At 39.0% G+C, this 18820-nt stretch overlaps 1 protein-coding gene across 6 annotated transcripts in view; it reads left to right on the forward strand.

Annotated features, from left to right (window-relative positions):
- Positions 1-18820, forward strand: part of LOC5567517 (A disintegrin and metalloproteinase with thrombospondin motifs 9) — a 745053-nt gene that overhangs the window by 591259 nt on the left and 134974 nt on the right. For all 6 annotated transcript variants that reach the window (XM_021852717.1, XM_021852719.1, XM_021852718.1 and 3 more), the window contains one exon: positions 17557-17762. In XM_021852717.1, the coding sequence (XP_021708409.1) occupies positions 17557-17762 (206 nt within the window). The remainder of the gene's footprint in view (positions 1-17556; positions 17763-18820) is intronic.

The raw sequence follows: 18820 nt of genomic DNA on the forward strand, positions 1-18820 counted from the left end.
ATTTTCCACAAAATTTTCCACCGTTAGGGAAATTCATAAAGAAAAGCTGGAGAATCTATGCCCGAACTCGCGGAAAATTTTTATTAAAATATTTTTGAGAAGGAAACTTTATAAACTTTTTTTTTGTTCCTGAGTTATGGTCAATTTTGTGAATAATGACCATATTAGCCTTTTCTTTGAAAACCCATATTTCAATCGAAGCATCAGAAAAACAAGTTTTTTTTATCAAAGCAATTGCAATTGTATTTTTTTGATTCAGTTATAACGTGTTGAGACACGTCAAAATGAGCTTTAACTTTGGCATATGACCAATTCCTAGGAAGTAATTTTAGAAGTTCAATTTGCTTGTCAGGTTCGGCTTTTGTAACAGCTGAGTTCAAATTTAATAAAACGGAATTAAAATCCTCTGTAACATCGACAATATTAGGCGGAAACCAAGTCTTTATTTTACTCAAAATTTGATTGAACATTTCGTCCATAGAAGCATTGCGATAGTTACTACTAGAAGCATCCAAACGTGAAGATTTTACTTGAAAAGAAATTTCCAAGAATTTAGCAAGCTCTTGTATTTTTTGTACATTATTTATAGAACCAACTGACTCACCCGAGGAAGGAGTTTCCTTTGGCGACGCCAACGAAGATAGTGGTGAAACTTGTTCCTCAAACGCCATTGCTTCTGGAAGATCCGTTACGAGTGTAGCGGGCCCCCCGGCTTGGTCACTGGTTTTTTTCGGAATATTGATCAATCTTTTTCTTCTCACAATTTTATTTATTATTTAAAAGTCGTCACAATTCACTAGCTTTCCGTCCTTAGAATCGTTCTTAAGGAATCGATGGAGACACTTTCACTTTTCCCTCGATTCTGATCGCGTATGTGGGTGGTTCCACCAATTTCCCGAAATATACTTTATCCACCTATACTTTATCCATCTTATATCACTATCAAACACTCTCGACCCGAATTGGCCCGCTCGTCAATTTGGCAGAAAATGCCCACTGAACTTTGAACGAAAATGTCGAAAACGAACGGCACACCTCGTCAGAACTGGGGAACCGTCAGAACAGCACCCCCGCCGCCAGCGATCGGGGCGTTTTATCGCGCTCCCGCGGGGAACTCAATCTCCCAATCTGAAAATAAAGAGAGAAAAGAGAAAAGCCAAAACGAGCGTTGCTCTGGCTCAGTTAGTACAGCCATGTGACCGAGACCTTGTTGGGGCGTTCAGTCAGCGCTGTCGGGTGACACACAAACAAAAATTAAAACAAAAACATTCTCCGGCATTGGAGCACGTTAACGAGCAACAAGCAGTAAGGTTCTTGGCTTCTGCTTACATCGCTTGTTTTCTAGTTAACCTAGTGAAAACCCACATCTGATGAAATCCACCAACTTGCGTGGAACATCATCGAAAAAATAAAAGGGTTCTTTCCTAGATCAATGGTGATCATTGATCTTTCGAATTATTCGATACGGGGAGGGGAATGCTTCCTTCGGTCGGCAGGACCGCTACACGAGAGCCTTCTGGTCACCGGTAATGGAGCACTTCACGCAAATTTTCATCTTTTCCGTAATCCACCGAACTCCATTCGAATGAAGCTTACTGATGAGGCCTTGGCTGATCGATCGTAGATTTGTCCTTACTGATTTGTGGCCGTCCAGTCCGAAGGGGTTACAGCATAAAGAATTGTATTCGTAATATTGAACTTTGTCCATTTCAACAGCTTCGGGAAAACTTTTTTCAAACTGACACTTATATTGAGCTGTTCGGTAATCCAATCCGCATGGTTATTAAATTAATTAACTCATTACGCGTGGTAAAGATGGACAAATTATGGGTGAAATTATGAAAAAAATCCACGTGCTCGGCTGGGATTTGAACCCAGGACTCTTGTATGCTAGACGAGCGCTTTACCAACTAAGCTACCGAGCCACTTGGTGACCCAATAACCGAGTTGGTTACAAGTTTAGAATTCAAATCCCTACAGACCACGCGGACCCCTTTCATAACCAATATCCATCCATCTCTTGTTCCTACACACGCGGAGCGAGCGAGTGCGATTTATTTAGTGTTGAAACTGTTTGCCTATCGTACCTACATCGCTACGATAGGCAAACAGTTTCAACACTAAATAAATCGCACTCGCTCGCTCCACGTGTGTAGGAACAAGAGATGGATGGATATTGGTTATGAAAGGGGTCCGCGTGGTCTGTAGGGATTTGAATTCTAAACTTGTAACCAACTCAGTTATTGGGTCACCAAGTGGCTCGGTAGCTTAGTTGGTAAAGCGCTCGTCTAGCATACAAGAGTCCTGGGTTCAAATCCCAGCCGAGCACGTGGATTTTTTTCATAATTTCACCCATAATTTGTCCATCTTTACCACGCGTAATGAGATAATTAACTTTTTTCACTTTCCAAAAATAAATAACGAGGAATATAGAGTAAAGTGGGGCAAAAGTTCGAGTGGGGTAAGAGTTTCTTTTTAAGATTTCTAGCTCAATTCAAAACAAATCTTATAAATGTCATGGTTGTTCGAATGCTATCCAAGTAAGAGACTTTTACTCCAAATATCATAAAAATCGATTGAGATTTGGAAAAGTTATGGCTGTTTGTTTTTTTTTTTTTTGACGTGAATGTTGTAATTTTTGGTCAAACTTTCGTTGCATGGAACCAATTGTAGATAAAATCTTTTTCAATATTTTATATAAGAGCGTTTCTAGGCCTATCATAAGGTTGCTTTGAGGTGTATTAGTTTTTGCATAAATGCTTGAAAACAATTTTTGGCCCATAGTGGGGCGAAAGTTCGAATCAGCGGGGCAAAAGTTCGACCCATGTCTAAAATCACGGAAAAATTTGCAAATTACCTAAAATCCACATATTATCTTCAAATTTATTTAAATTTATCTGATCGTGTGAAAACTGCCACCAAAATTTTACATTTCCACTTAGTTTTGCGAAAAACTGCTATTTTTGAGTATATTACAATTAACCCGGTTTTGGGCAATTTTTGATGAAAATTTAGTGTGTATTTTTCGGCAAACTTAAGTTTACGGCTGGTATAAAGTATGCCTGTCATAAAAAGATCGATATTTTTTGTTTTAGCCAGCGAACTTTTGCCCCACACTAGATTCAAACTCTTTCCCCACCGGTGGGGCAAAAGTTCGAATAAGACAATCAATTTTGAAACTGTTATAACTAAAAATGAGTAAGTATTTTGACACAAGTTTGTTCAGCAAAGTTATAGCCAATATGTTCAAGGTTCACTGTATGGTATTTGTTTTGTTTTAACTGCTATTGTTTTCATGGAAACTTTGATTATACCACTAAGGTCGAACTTTTGCCCCACCTTACTCTACAGCTGATAGACAACACTTGCACTTTCTCACTGCTCTTTGTTAGTTTTTGGTAAACTTATGATTCTCAAGCCATTTCAACGCTTTAAACTTGAATTGGTAAATACCTATTTGTCATATTGTCTACCCATTTATTTAACTGTCAATTTTGTAGTTACCTAACAGGAAAAAATTGCCTACATTCTGATTGAAGAAAACTTTGTTTCTATATAGTTTCGTTCTTAAGAAATTTTGTTTATGAACTTATAAATTTGTAAATATATGGTTCAAACAGCTCATCCTAGCATGTTTTAGGAACGAAAAATGAGCGTATTGAAAAATATTGTAGGATTGGATCTTATTGATCGCTCTTTTCAAATATACTTTGTTTGAAAGCTGGAATAGCTAATCGGGTTTTCATTATTTGTTTTCATAAACAGTGAAAAATGTCCTGGGAAACTGATTCCATATCAAAAATTTCATATTTTTGAGATAATTTGAATCCGGTTCGACAAGCCATGATGAGTCTTGAATCATGATTTTTAAACGAAAAGGCATGTATGGCAAATCTTTGCATTGTTTACAAAATTGACCATAGATTAGGAACTAAAGAAAAGTACATCCTAAAAGTTACCAGTATTGAAGTTTATAAAGTTTCTTTCTTAAAAATATTTTATTAAAAAATTTCCACGAGTTCGGGCATAGATTTTCCAGCTTTTCTTTATGAATTTCCCCAACGGTGGAAAATTTTGTGGGAAACTTTTTCCAGTTCATATTTTTTTTTGGATTTCTGAGAAAATTTGCTTAAATTTTCATATAAAAACTTTGTTTCTACAATGTTTCGTTCTTGAGTTATGATTTTTCAAAGTAAGTAGTGTCAATGGAAAACAAAAAATTTCCACCTGAGTTTTCCAGAAAAATAGGTGACGCTGAATTTTTCTCAATTTTTTTTATTCATATATCCATGAGCCCTGCCTGTGGAAAAAGTTTCATGAAAATCTGAGACCCTTCGGCCCAAACCCGTACGGTAATAAAAAAAAATCCCCGTAAGTCAGATGTAAAAATATTGTACATATAATATTGGTCCCAAAATGCTGCCTTGAGGAACACCAGCTCTTACAGGAAGTCTTTCAGACCTGGAGTTATAACATGAAGTGTACGATTTGGCAGATAACTTTGGATTATTCTACAATGTATGTTGGAAAACTAAAGTTTCTTAATTTTACAATCAAGCCTTCATGCCAAACACTGTCGAATGCTTTTTCTATGTCTAGAAGACCAAAACGAATAGAATAGCCTTCAGATTTTTTGGAACGTATCAAATTTGTTACACGCAAAAGTTGATGAGTTGTCGAATGTCCAAGGCGGAGTTCGAACTGTTCATTGGTAAAAATTGAATTTTCGTTGATGTGGTTTACTGATGGAGGAAAGTAAACTGATTGGACGATAGCTAGAAGCTTCTGCAGGATTTTTGTCAGGTTTGAAAATTGGTACAAACTTAGCATTTTTCCATTTGATCGTCCGGGTTCTCTTTTGAATATTATCTTTGCTTGTCGTTCTTCCGGCGTACGGGCAACATGACCAGCCCAACGCAGCCTGCCGTTTTTTATGCGCTTGACAATATCCACCTCTTTATACACTTGGTACAACTCGTGATTCATGCGCCGCCGCCAGATGCCGTTTTCTAGTTTACCGCCGAGTATTGTGCGCAGCACTTTACGTTCAAACACCCCGAAAGCTCTCCGGTCGACTTCCTCCAATGTCCATGATTCATGGCCATATAGGACAACCGGAAGGATCAGTGTCTTGTGTAAGTTTTGTTTTCGTTTGCAGGCTACGTGCTGGTCCCAAGCAACCAAAATATACGTACAACGAAATCACCTGGAAGCTTTGCATGTGCAAAATTTCACTTAGAAGATGTCGCGAGAAGGCCCTCTACGTACAAAAGTGGAGGCGATATACGTGCATATATTATGTGATGAATAATAGCATACAATGCTAGTGTATAAGTTTTGCACCGAAATAATCTGTGATCTTAGGCGACTTATCTTATGAGAACAAATGTTGATTTGACAGCTGCTGCGGGTTGATTCGACTTACTTTGTACGAGTGTACGGGACGAAACAAAATGTACAAATGAACTCAGAAAAAAGCGTGTTATGCGAGGAAACTCATCAATCTGACGATTTTATCCACCGTGTTTTGCGGGTTTGATGTAATTCGTATGAATTAACGAGTTATTAAGTGAACTTTTATGCGACTTCTGGTTCTCTGGGTTACATTACGGAGCCCGTAGAAAGCCCGACTCGAATGCAACATATTTAAGTTACATCGAAATTGCTTATTTGTTGCAAAATACTTAAAAGAAAAAAAAAACAAAAATATGAACGAGAATCGAACTTCCGACCTCAAGATCACCAATCTTCTCCTCTACTCACTACTCCACCAGCTCTTCGAACAATTGCTTTGCCAATGCCTATGTCACTATAAAAGCGACCACATGGCCCATTAGTCCTTGGTCCATTAGCTTGTTGCTGATAACTTGACTGCACCTTTCGGAATACAAGTTCATTACTGGTGAAATTAGGCCACGCCTGAAATAATCTAAACTTTTCGCAAAAACTTTCGCGCAACTCATGAGAAGCAACTTTTAAACAAACAAACTGTTGCTAGACCATGTTTTCTTTGTAAGATGATACGTAAGATGCAACTCAACCACATTGCAACTGGATTCAAACAAACAAACTTCTACCTGTCATACACGAAGTTTAGTGCAACTTTATCGCAACTGGGATGAATCTTCTTGAGTTGTGGGTATGGGAACGAAAATTGAAATATTTTAAAACATAACATTAGAACTGGCATTTTGGCAGAAGTTTCAAGAGTTTGCTTGAAAAGTTGCTGAAAACATCTTGAAAAATTTGACTTCATTGCTATTTGAAAAAGACATTTGCAGCAAATCTGGTCGTTTCAAAAAAGTTGAACGTCAAACAAGGAGTGAAATGCATGTTCATTGGAACGGCAACTAAACTTTTAAGCCTTGATATTGATATGCAACCGAACTAGAAGCGTGCATCTGTAACTGCTTTAATTGATACGCGATTGAAACCATTTTTGAAAAGCATTTATTTGGAAGATGTCGTGCGTGCTACTTGGGTCCCTTACATATGATTTCAATCCATCAAGCGTTGCACGAATAATAAGTCTAATAAACTTCGCTGGAAAGTACAGGAATCGACTGTGATGGAGGTTATGTTTTTGGGGTTTTCGGCTTTCAGTCTCTAGGGATCATAAACGGATTTCCGTTCTACACCTGACGTTTCGTGACCGAAACGTCAGGTGTAGAACGGAAATCCGTTTATGATCCCTAGAGACTGAAAGCCGAAAACCCCAAAAACATAACTTCGCTGGAAAGCCATGTTTTTCTTTGTTCGTTTTCCTTCTCTGATTCGTACGCTGCTTTGAATTCTACAAACAGATGATGAGTCTGTAAGTTGTACTCCCGGAATTTATCTAGGATTTGAGGCAGGGTAAACATTTGATCCATCGTTGATCGACCCTCTCGCAAAACCATCTAGGCATTCGCCGACAAAGAACTCCTCATACGGTCTCAATATGTTGAACAGAATTCCAGACATCATTTTGTACGCCGAATTATTATTATTATTATTATTATTATTATTATTATCTTTATTAACGAGATTTGCAGTCCGAGGCTGAAAACGCCGAATTAAGGAATGTTCTTCCCTCGATAATTGGCGCACTCCAGTCGATGCCCTTTCTTGTACAAAAGGCAAATGAGGCCATCCAACGAACTAGTAGGCATTTGTTCTACCTCCCATATCCTCGAAATTATTCGGTGAAGGAGTTCTTGCAGCTGATCACTTTCGTGTTTGAGAAGTAAGGCCGGGAGCTCGTCCTTCCCAGCAGCCTAGTTGTTCTTCAGTCCATTGATAGCTTTCTTTACCTCATTTAGCGTTGGAGGTTCCACCGCCTGTTCATCGTCATCGATTTGGATTCTGCTACCAGATGTTCTTCTGTAATTTCCGTTTAACAATGACTCGAAGTACTTTTTCCACCTGGCGGCCAACATTGTTTTATCCGTCAGCAAGTTTCCTGATAAGTAAACAGAATGGCTAGGATGATGCTAGGTTTCTGATGCATGGCCAAATATCAGTACGATTGATAATATGATTGATTGCGCCTTCGTTAATTCTCTGTGAAGGGCATGATTGCGGGACCATTAAAACTTAACTTATTCTTTCTGATGTCTTTGATGGAACAAAAACGTAATTGTATCGAAATCGGAACATTATTGCCCCTCAATGATAATTGAGATATGCACTACACTGGACAAATCTTGAAATTCACAGAAATGAAGACTGTAAATATCACTGTTTGAGGGGATCGAATATCATAGTGGTACCTACATTTCAATTATGAAAAAAAAATGAACAAAATCGCTCAAAAATCATCAACAGCACCTACTTATTTTTAAAATCTGTTTGGGTATCAGTATTATGAAAATGCCCTCACAATATCATACTCAACCACGCTCGTGCTAACAACGTGATGCAACCCTTCCAGGACCTTCAAGCGCTCTCTCATCATAAGGTTCTGATCAGTTTCGGCTATCACCTGCCACGTAGGCCTAGCGGCCAACAAAAGCGTGCCGACTCGGGTGTTTTTATTTACACACCCCATTAGATGTCATCGGCACCTGTTAGGTTATGCCTACCTGCGATAAACGCTGCTGTTGCTGCAAAGGGAGTGGAGTGTGGGTAAAGCGCAATCTGCAACGGCACGACAGATCGATTTGTTAAGATAAACGCCAGACAGCTTAGCATGAAGGTATGCTTGGCGTGTCATGTTGTCATCGTCACCTCTCGCACGCTCTCACCACCCCAACCACCTACTCTAACACTCCGCGCCTAATGGACTACGAGAGAGACACATTAGTTTTGTACTGCATCTTAATTATCCGCTTCCTCCTACTGCCTCGCCCAGTTGCCATCCGAGAAGTTCGTATTTGCCACGTACCATGTAGTTCTTGGCGAGCAAAGCCCTTGGACGCGTTGCTGTTGGTTGACATGAAAACAATCCAACTCAAGGTTCATTGGTTCTAGTACCTGTAGGTAAGCTCTGCGCCGTTTGTTGTTTCTTGACACGGTGCTCCCCCAGAGTGTTATTTACCGGAAAAAAATCTTCATAAAATCAGTGCTCACCAGACGTTTTCTATGGCTCAGCTGCATGTCAGGGCAAAATTAAAAAATTAAAAAAAAAACAAATTATAGGACCCGCTATGGAGATACGGGTGAATCCTGAAAAGGATTCGATCAGAAACATGAGAAGGATTCGCACAGAATCCTGAAAAAGATTTTCTCAGAATCCTGAAAAGGATTCGCTCCGAATTCTGAAAAGGATTCGCTCAGAATTCTGAGAAAGATTCGCTCGGAATCATGAGAAGGATTCGCTCAGAATTCTGAGAACGATTTGCGCAGAATCTTGAGATGGATTCGCCTAGAATCCTGAGAAGGATTCGCTCGGCATCTTGAGAAGGATTCGCCTAGAATCCTGAAAGGAATCGCTCAGAATTTTGAAAAAGTTTTGCCCAGAATCCTAACTAAATCCTGAGAAGGAGCCTCCAAAAATCCTAAGTAGGATTCTTTCATATATTGTTCAGTGTTCTAAGCAAAATTCTTTTTGTAAATATTGAGCAAAGTTTTGAGCAGCATCCTTCAACTTTAGGATCAAGATCAAAACGGGTTCCATCATTATTATTTTTTTTATTTTGCGTAGACATGCAGTTTAGTCATAGAAAACGACAAATGGTGATTTTTCTGATAATAACGGACTGGGAAACACCGTGTCTCACGGTGCGCCCCGTGCGTCTGTAACAACCAAACCAAAGTGGATCCCTGATGTCGTACATAATGAGCACCTTCCCAAGTGAGCACTTCTTCAGCCGCGTCGTCGTTGTTGTTGTTTATAGTGCAAACATATTTACATGGAGCAGCATGGCAGTTTTATTAACGAGCTGCAAGAGCTGGACGTTAGTGTTTTATGTTCACTTTTCCAATTTGCCCATTACTCCCCACACGATGCGAACCGATGATGGCGGTGGAAACGTAAATAGCGAGGTGTGAACGTCCATTGCGTAGAGGTGGCCAGGCCATTGGCGGGCCATTAAATTGACGGCATTCGGGTAACCTGAAGCATAAATAATTCTCAAACGAAAAGGCAGCGAGCGCGGTGAACTTTCCGTGCCATGTCGCAATAAAGCTGACCACGTTGTCACCTCCAGTGTAACATAATCATCATCATAGTTATTATAACCATTATCGTGTATACGGTGGAAATTGGCTTCGAGACTTGTTTTTCCGCTTCCACATGACTGGATCTTAGGATTTGCAGACTGCGGCGGCGTGAGACGAAGGTTTGCTGCAAATGTGCGACTAGTTAAATTTATCTTCACACATATCAGATTACCACTTGGAGAGATGGAAGCAGGTTTGGAGTCCTGTCATGTTGCCGTAAAGCGAATGTTTGCATATGATAAATTGTTTCTGCAAGCTACGTTGAAGTTGATCAGGCGTCGTCGGACTAGATGTGCAGGAATGTAATAAAGCAAATCATAATCGGTGCACGAACAAGCTGGGTAGGGTTCAAGGAGCGATCAATGGTCCTCCATGAGTTGCTTCAGATGCAATTAAGATAAATGGGTTGTTAAAATGAAATTAAGACGAGCGTTATCTCAAGATGATACACTTGAATGTGCAATGCAATGTTAATTCGAGTAGCTATAACGAATGAAGAATTGATAAACTGTGTAATCGTAGACAGTACAGACAAGTTGATGATGACTGGATCTTATAGAAATAGTTTTTTAGCTGTTGCATCTTCTATGATACCAATTTTCATCAACAGGTATAAAATTTTAGTCAGGTCAATAACTATAAACCCCTTATGTCGGTTTGCCGAATTCTGTTCCCTCGAACGTCAGTTCCCCGAATGTCAATTCCTCGAACATCGTTTCACAGAACGTCAGTGCTCCGAATGCTAATTACCCGATTATCCAGTTTCCTCGAATAGCTCATTGCCCCGAAATTGTGTTGTCACTTATACCTAATTGTCATAACTTTATACAATTCAAGGGATAGAACGAACGATGACTGGTTCATATGCACACTTCTTCGTTCGAATAGATGTTTAGTCGAGGATGATCAATCATCTTCTTCTGATTGCTTATCGTTCTTTATAACGGGTGTTCAGTAAAAATTACGGCGAAGTAGGCCCGTCATTGAAATTTGTACGCGTCGTTGATGATTGTTGCTAATTCATCTCACGATTTCGAATCAAAGAAAATTACGGCGAAGTAGGCCCGTCATTGAAATTTGTACGCGTCGTTGATGATTGTTGCTAATTCATCTCACGATTTCGAATCAAAGAAAATCAGTCAGTTTTGCACTAACACAGCTGAAAAAGTATCAGCATACTTTATGCATGTTAGAGCGTACAGTGATACTTGTTAAAGTCAATATAAAATATAAAGACTGAGTTTTATCACTTTGAAATACAATTTGAAAAGTCATCATTGCCAAAACAAATGACGGGCTACTTAGCCTTAAAACGATTTCAATGCCTCTCTGTGATTTAAGTAAAGAGCGCAATTTGATTTCCCTCCAAGAGAATTGCTCCCTAAAAATGGGTGGCATATTCCTTTTCGCTCGAGTGCTATCAGTTAAATCGTAGATGGAGTTGAAACAGCAAGCACTGCACGAGCGTGTTGTACGGTTTTACGAAACGCATGGTCATAGTGGAAAAAAGTTTACAGTAGATAGGTTTCGAGACGTGCCCGTGAGTACAGTTTACCGGATCCTGGCATCCCTGACCGTGGAGCGGAAGGCCGGTAACGGCCGTTCAATGAAGATAATGATGAAGAAGAAAAAGGAAGCGTTGAAAAAGCTGTTCGACAACAAGAACGGAACGAGTGCCACGTAAACCGAAAATATCACTGCTCCCATACCTTGATTTACCGAACCTTCAAGATGAAGGGCAGCATCTGTCGGAAGAAGACTCAGTCCCCCGACCCAGACAACCAGAATGAACATATAACGAAATCACCTTTTGCGTTATGCGATGCTTGTATGTGCAAAGATTCCGTATGAGATGTCGTCAAAAGGCTTTATGCGTACAAAAGTGGAGGCGATATATGTGCATAATTTATATGATGAAAATTGACATACATTCCGAGTGTGCAGATTTTATTACGAATTATTCTGTAACCTTATACGACTTGGTTTATAATAACAAAATTGATTTTACAGCTGCTACGGATTAATTCTACTTCCTTTGAACGTTTATACGGAACGAAACAAAATGCACTGATGAACTCATAAAATAGCGTTCTATGCGAGGAAATTCATCAATTAAACGATTTCATTCACCATGTTGTGCGGGTGTGATGTAATTCACACAAGTAAATGACTTTTTACGTAAATTTTTATGCGACTTCTGGTTGTCTGGGGAGTACGCGTACGAACAGTTAGTGACCTTGAAATCGCAGTGCCGGTGGATGACGAAGAACTACCGCGGAACGAAGCTCGTGCTGGACAAAGAAAGTTACTTTCCGCTCTCGAAGACCCACATTCCAGAAAATGACAGCTACTATTCTAACGCCAAGTCGATCACACCCAAAAGTCAAAAAAATAAGTTTACAGACTCCTTCACGGATATTTTTTTTTTATTTCTTTAGTATTGAATAACAATTACCCATTTTATTTAAATCGATGTACATTTGAATTTTTCACATCACTGACCCTTTTAAAATTTTTAAATTTCGAGAATGCAGTTTCTGTTCTACACCATGACCAACTCTTTCTCAACTTGGCTTATTCCAAAGAACATACCATATTCTTTGTTTTGAAGATGTTTCGAACCGTTTTTACCATATAGAGCTTTTTCAAAAAATTGGTAAATAGTGACCGAAAAGCCAGTTTCCTCGAAAAATAAATCAGTTCCAAAAATCAAATAAATAAGGATGCATATCAGTGTGCGGTTCATTTACCATCCTAAAATGGATGAAGATATGACAATTATGAAAGCCAAGCACTTTTCGGGGAAATGGGTGATTCGAGAAAACGGGGAATGCAAGAAACTGGCACTCGGAGAACTGACGTGCGTGGAAAAGTAGCACAACCCATCCAATGATGTCGATTTTCATCGAATTGTTCATACTGTTTGACAAAATATGGCCCAATGAATGTTTGTACTGAATTGACTTTTTCAAAACAAATGTGAAGAAAAATGTCAAAAAGTTATCTAATATTTCTATACCGACATAAAAGATGGCGCACTCTGTACAATCATGAGCTCCCAAATAGATTCAGAAACCAACAAAAGCTTGCCCACGATTTTTAACATCAAATGGGCACACAAATCATAATATTTCAATAAATTGTGATGTTGCTACGGTTTCATTGATTAAATTGAAGGAATATGCTATTTTAAACAAATTCTGTCAAATGTACCGGAACTATCGATTTTTTGTTTGAGCTTTAGGAGAAATTATGGAAAAATGAACACCGTGCCTTTTACTGAGGACAAACAAATTTCAATGAATTCTTATCACACACGTGCGATTATGAGCATGAATCAAAGTGTTCTTGTTGATACTGAGGTCAGTTGAAGTGAACAAAAACTAAGATTTTATAGAACCAAGTTTGAAAATTAGAACTGACGTACCCAGACAACCAGAAGTCGCATAACAGTTTACGAACAAAGTCGTTTATTTATTCAAATTGCATCACACCCGCACTACATGGTGGATGAAATCGTTTGATTGATGGGTTTCCTCGCATAAAACGTTATTTTCTGAGTTCATATGTACATTTTGTTTCGTTCCATATACTCGTACAAAGTTAGTCGGATCAATCCGTAGCAGCTGTCAAATGAACTTTGTTATCATAAGTTAAGTCGCATAAAAGTACAAATTGATTCGCAATAAAATCGATACACTCGCATTGCATGGTACTTTTCATCATATAAAAATGCACGCATATCGCCTCCACTTTTGTACGTATAAAGTCTTTTCGCACCATCTTATACGAGAAACTTTCCACATATAAGCATCGCATAACGCAAAAGGTGATTCCGTTATACGTACATTCTGGTTGTCTGGATAACCTTTAGCTTTTTTTTGTGGGGGCCTTCCTTAGCCGAGTGGTCTGCAAAGCAAAGTCATGCTGAAGGTATCTGGGTTCGATTCCCGGTCAATCCAGGATCTTTTCGTGATGGAAATTTCTTTGACTTCCTTGGTCATAGAGTATAATCGTACCTGCCACAAGAAATACGAATGCAAAAATGGCAACTTTGGCAAAGAAAGCTCTCAGTTAATAACTTGTGGATGTGCTCATAACAACACTAAGCTGAGAAGCAGGCTCTGTCCCAGTAAGGACGTTAATGCCAAAAAGAAGAAGAATAAGAAGAAGAAGAAGACGCTGTAAATATGCTATGGTATCCGAGCCAGGGTTGGAAAAAATATTGAAATTCACTCTACAGTTGCCAAGCAAAGCAAATCACAGTCAGCGTAGACAGTGAAACTTACGCCCATCGCTGCTGTAGGCAAAACGCCTAAAAAATAGCAAAACATCCGTTGCTAAGGGCAATCCAAAATTACTGTAGAAAAATGTTGTATTTCCCGCATTTAGAGGCTCTAAATTAGAGCCTTCAATGACACTACTGATATGGACCAATGCACGAGTTCATTAATTTGACGTTTGAGCGGTGCCATGTTCACGTAAAAAACACAGCACCGCTCAAACGTCAACGAATGAACGCGTGCATTGGTCCATAGAAAACTCCTGCACCCAACACAGGCTACTTGATGAGATTCATATTTTTGAACTACAGTCGACTCTCCATATCTCGATGTTCTACATCTCGATATCTCTCCCTATGTCGATGATTTCATAAGTCCCTCCAGTCTGCATACATTTTCACTCTCCATATCTCGATATCCTCCTTATCTCGATATCTCCATATCTCGATGTGTTACTGTTGATTTTTCGTTCTCAATTTTCCAAAGATTTTGGATTCAATACAAATTAGGAGCGCAAAATGACGTTTGTTTGTGTATTACTTTCTTGGCAACGGAGTATTTTTCAATCTAGTATTCTTCAAAAATGTGTTCTTTGTCTCGATCTCTCCCTACGTCGATGGTCCCTTCGATATCGAGATGTGGAGAGGCGACTGTACTGTAATGAGAAGAGCCACGCGAATTTCTTGAAATTCAAGCCTACTACAATAACCTTTCCCAACACTGATCCGAACATGCGCTAGATCAAACATGATTTATTCGGATAAATTGGTGTAGGTACCCTGACAACCAGAAGTCGCATAACAATTTACGAACAAAGTCGTTTACTTATACAAATTGCATCACATCCACACTAAATGGTGGATGAAATTGTTTCATCGATGAGTTTTCTCGCATAAAATACAATTTTATGTACATTTTTTTTCGTCCCGTATACTCGTACAAAGTAAATCGGATCAATCCGTAGCAGCTGTCAAATAAATTTTGTTATCATAAATAAAGTCGCATAAGAGTACAGATAGTTCGCAATAAAATCTACACACTCGCATAGCATGCTATTTTACATCATATAAAATATGCATGTATATCGCCTCCAATTTTGTAAGTATAAGGCCTTTTCACGACATCTTATACGTGAAACTTTGCACACATAGATCGCTAAGATCGAGCATATGCACACATAGATCTGCTAAGATCGAGCATATACACTCCCGTGCATAAGTTTGGGTTCACCCCCTAAAAACATACAAAAGTGTTCTGACCATATCTCTGTGATTATTCGTCCAATTGAAACTCTCTAAGCCGCATTCGAAAGACAAAGAGTTACACTTACTTCGTATGTATTTTTTTAAAAACATTTTTTGAATTTTATGTACTAAATTTTTACTTAAAGTTGTGACATTTTTCAAAAAACACACTGTAAACCCATAGCTAATTTCCTCAGCATTGGATCGACCAATATTTTAAAACATGATGTCATTAGAATCGTAATCTTATATTCTTTGAGGAGCACTTACGAGTTTTTTGCTGAACAATCTGAAAACTAGTCAAAATCTATGAAACAGTCATTCAAGGCATCGTGCAAAAGTTTGGGTTCAATTTAACTTACTTGAAAAACAAAAATTCTATGAAATCTCAAACCAATCATGTACGCGCCTTTAAAGCTATGAATTATTAAAATCGGTTGAAAAATTATAGAGATATTGACAAAAATGATTTGCGTTTGGCTCAGGTAACCCAAACTGCATCATACTGAAAAGTGAACCCAAACTTTTGCACGATGACTTGAATGACTGTTTCTTTGATTTTGAGTAGTTTTCAGATTTTTCCGCAAAAATTTCGCGAGTGCACTTCAAAAAATATAAGATTACGATTCTATTGACACCTTGTTGTAAAATTTTGATTGAACCAATGCTGAGGAAATTAGCTATGATTTTTCAGTGTGTTTTTTGAAAAATGTCACAACTTTAAGTAAAAATTTAGTACCCAAAATTCAAAAAATGTTTTCAGAAAAATACATACGAAGTAAGTATAACTCTTTGTCTTTCGAATGCGGCTTAGAGAGTTTCAATTGGACGAATAATCACAGAGATATTGACAGAACACTTTTGTATGTTTTTGAGGGGTGAACCCAAACTTATGCACGGGAGTGTATGATGATTTATGCTCCAAAACATTATGTGAAAGAATTTTCGTCTTTCACATTGATGCAGCTGTAACAATTGCTAATCACATTCCCTGCATTCAATCCATACCAAGCAAATCAATGCCACTATCATAAACGACATCTTTTGAATTCCTACCCAATTCCAAATAAAACCAAACGGTCTATACTCGCACAACCCGCAGGCTTAGAGGCATCAATCATGGTCAACTCCACCGCGCAAACCTCTGAACGACTCCGACGGCAAACGATGACGAAGCCCAACCAACAACATTCAGCGGAGCAAACAGGTTGATTCGGCTCTGACAAGCTCTGCATGAGGAGACTCTAGCGAACGAGGTGACGAAGCTAGACCAAGTGTCTGCGCGCTGCTATTTATGCTAACTAGCGTTTTCCATACCACGACGACAACGCGCGGCAGCGATACTCTAAGCTGAGCAACCACGAAGCAAAAGAGGGAGTGGAACATTAAAAATCGTTAATTTGATTAGCATAATATTTTAATTTTTACGAGTTGCACGTCGTGGGGACAACCGCGCGCCGGCGACCGCAGCATCCCGTCGTCTCTTGGGCTTTGCTTTGAGTGACTTGTCGTGGTTGACGACAGGGAGAGGGGAAAGCCGCGCACTCAACAATTATCGGAATGTTTTCTCCCGCACCGCTATGGGCCAGAAGTAGAAATTTTTCTACAAGAGTCGCTTTTGCTTAATCTTTTCAACGTTTCGGAGTGTATTTTGCCTTCTTCAAGGATTTAGAGGCTGCTTGAAAAATACTGAAATATAGGCAAAAACTTCGTAAAGTTGAGTGTTTTGGCTGCTTAAAGACTGAGGTTTGCAATCCGACAAATGAAATTTCTCGACATCCCCGGTATTTCCCGAGATTCCTAAAGTTCCCGGGAAGTTCTTTTCCATTAAAGTTTTTTCTTTCTAATTATAAATAATCAATCCCAATTGTATTCAAAATGCTCAAATCTCTCTAAAATAGACTTTCTATGTATATTTGAGTTTGTATTACTTTAAGATTGATTTTTGTTCATCATCAATGTTCTTAGAAAAGGTCGCTAAATTTAGATTTCTAGCCCATTGTACCGCGCGCGCACGCCGCGATCCATTCAATCAGGGAGAGGATTGTGCTGTGCTGTTTGTCCGGTGCTGTTGTTGTTGTTGTCTGTTGTGAATGAAAACAAGTTTGTGGCCCTTTTCTTGTGAATGGGGGGATTATGATGGGGCACTGATGTTCAATGACACCTTCCGATCGGATCCGATTCGATTCGGTTTCAGCATCAATCTCCGCGAGTGTGTTGGGGTTGGAGAGAGGGCAAGGGCGAAGGACGCACAAAACGTGTCAGTCCGCGGTGTCCGATCGTTTGTTCGGTGGTTTTCGCTGTTTAGCTCTCAAGAGGGTCATTCGATTACAAAACGAGGCTATTCAAATGATTATTCCATTCTTTCCCATCTCTTTCATTTGCAGAGCACGACAAGCACCTGGAAAGCATTGAACTGCCAGACGGAAGCCCGATCGGTAACGGAGAACATCACGGCCGGAGGAGCCGAAGAAGCACGGCACACATTGCGAACAACGAGTACACCATCGAGGTGCTGGTGGCGGTGGACAAGAAGATGCAGGAATACCACAAGGATACGCTCAAGTCGTACGTGCTGACGCTGATGTCGATCGTAAGTGTTAATTTGATATGTGGTTGGTAATTTCCGATTGGTTGCTTTGGGCTGGGAATACCGTTGATCAACGCCAGCAGTTTTGAGTATCGAAGTATTAATAATGTTATTACGATGAGTAACTCATCCATTTTTAAGAATCTATGTTCTCATTTACACCATGTACTCAAAAGTAGTACTGAGTACTGAGTGAAAAAAAAACTGTCACCGCTCAGCAAATACATAACAGATTCAAATTATTTTTGTCAGTATACTCGTACACATATCTAGTTTCTAAAAGTGGTTAAAGGATCTCGGGAATGTTCCTGTGGCCGTAGTTATTCCGGTGACTCACTGAGTCAGGTCATGTGAAGAGGGTTCTGTGCTTCTGTGCCCCTGGATGTAGGCGAATTTGAAGTTACGGAAAATTTTGAAATGTGGCCACTATTTCAAGAACTTTTAAGGAAAACGCATCAGCGTAAATATTTTGAGAAACGATTGAATTGGATAACCAAGTGTCCTGCATTTGATTGATCCTACAAATGAAAATTGTCTGGTCCCTGGGACGCCTCAAATTTATGATGCAGTGGTCAGTTTGTATTCTAACATCTGCGTGAAGCTAATCGGAACGCATTTTAGTGAACTATTATGTTTGATCTCTACTTTTAGATAATTTAAACAAATCTCTAGCCGTCTCTTCAGGGCATTAGGTCCGAGTGGCCAAATCCAGGACATTTTTAACGGTGCAAAAGTATTCATTGATAATGTTGAATATCAGATCATATCGATGAGGGTTTTAGTATTTTTGCTTTCACTCTATACTCTATCACTCGTATGAGCAAAACTGTTGTTATTCAGGAATTTCCTTCGATATCTTTACAAGAATTTCTCAGGGATATCTTCCAGAACTTCGAAGAAATCTTTCTTTAGAAATGCTAAGAGTATCTAGGAATTGCATTAGAAGATCCTTTATAAAATTCAATCAGAAATATGTAACAATTTGAAAATGGAATTCACTCTAGAACTGAAATAATTGTAAACAAGACGCTAACTAGCTATTTCAATACCTAAAAAATAAT

This window comes from Aedes aegypti, chromosome 3, assembly GCF_002204515.2.
Source record: "Aedes aegypti strain LVP_AGWG chromosome 3, AaegL5.0 Primary Assembly, whole genome shotgun sequence".
NCBI classification, from domain to species: Eukaryota; Metazoa; Arthropoda; class Insecta; order Diptera; family Culicidae; genus Aedes; species Aedes aegypti.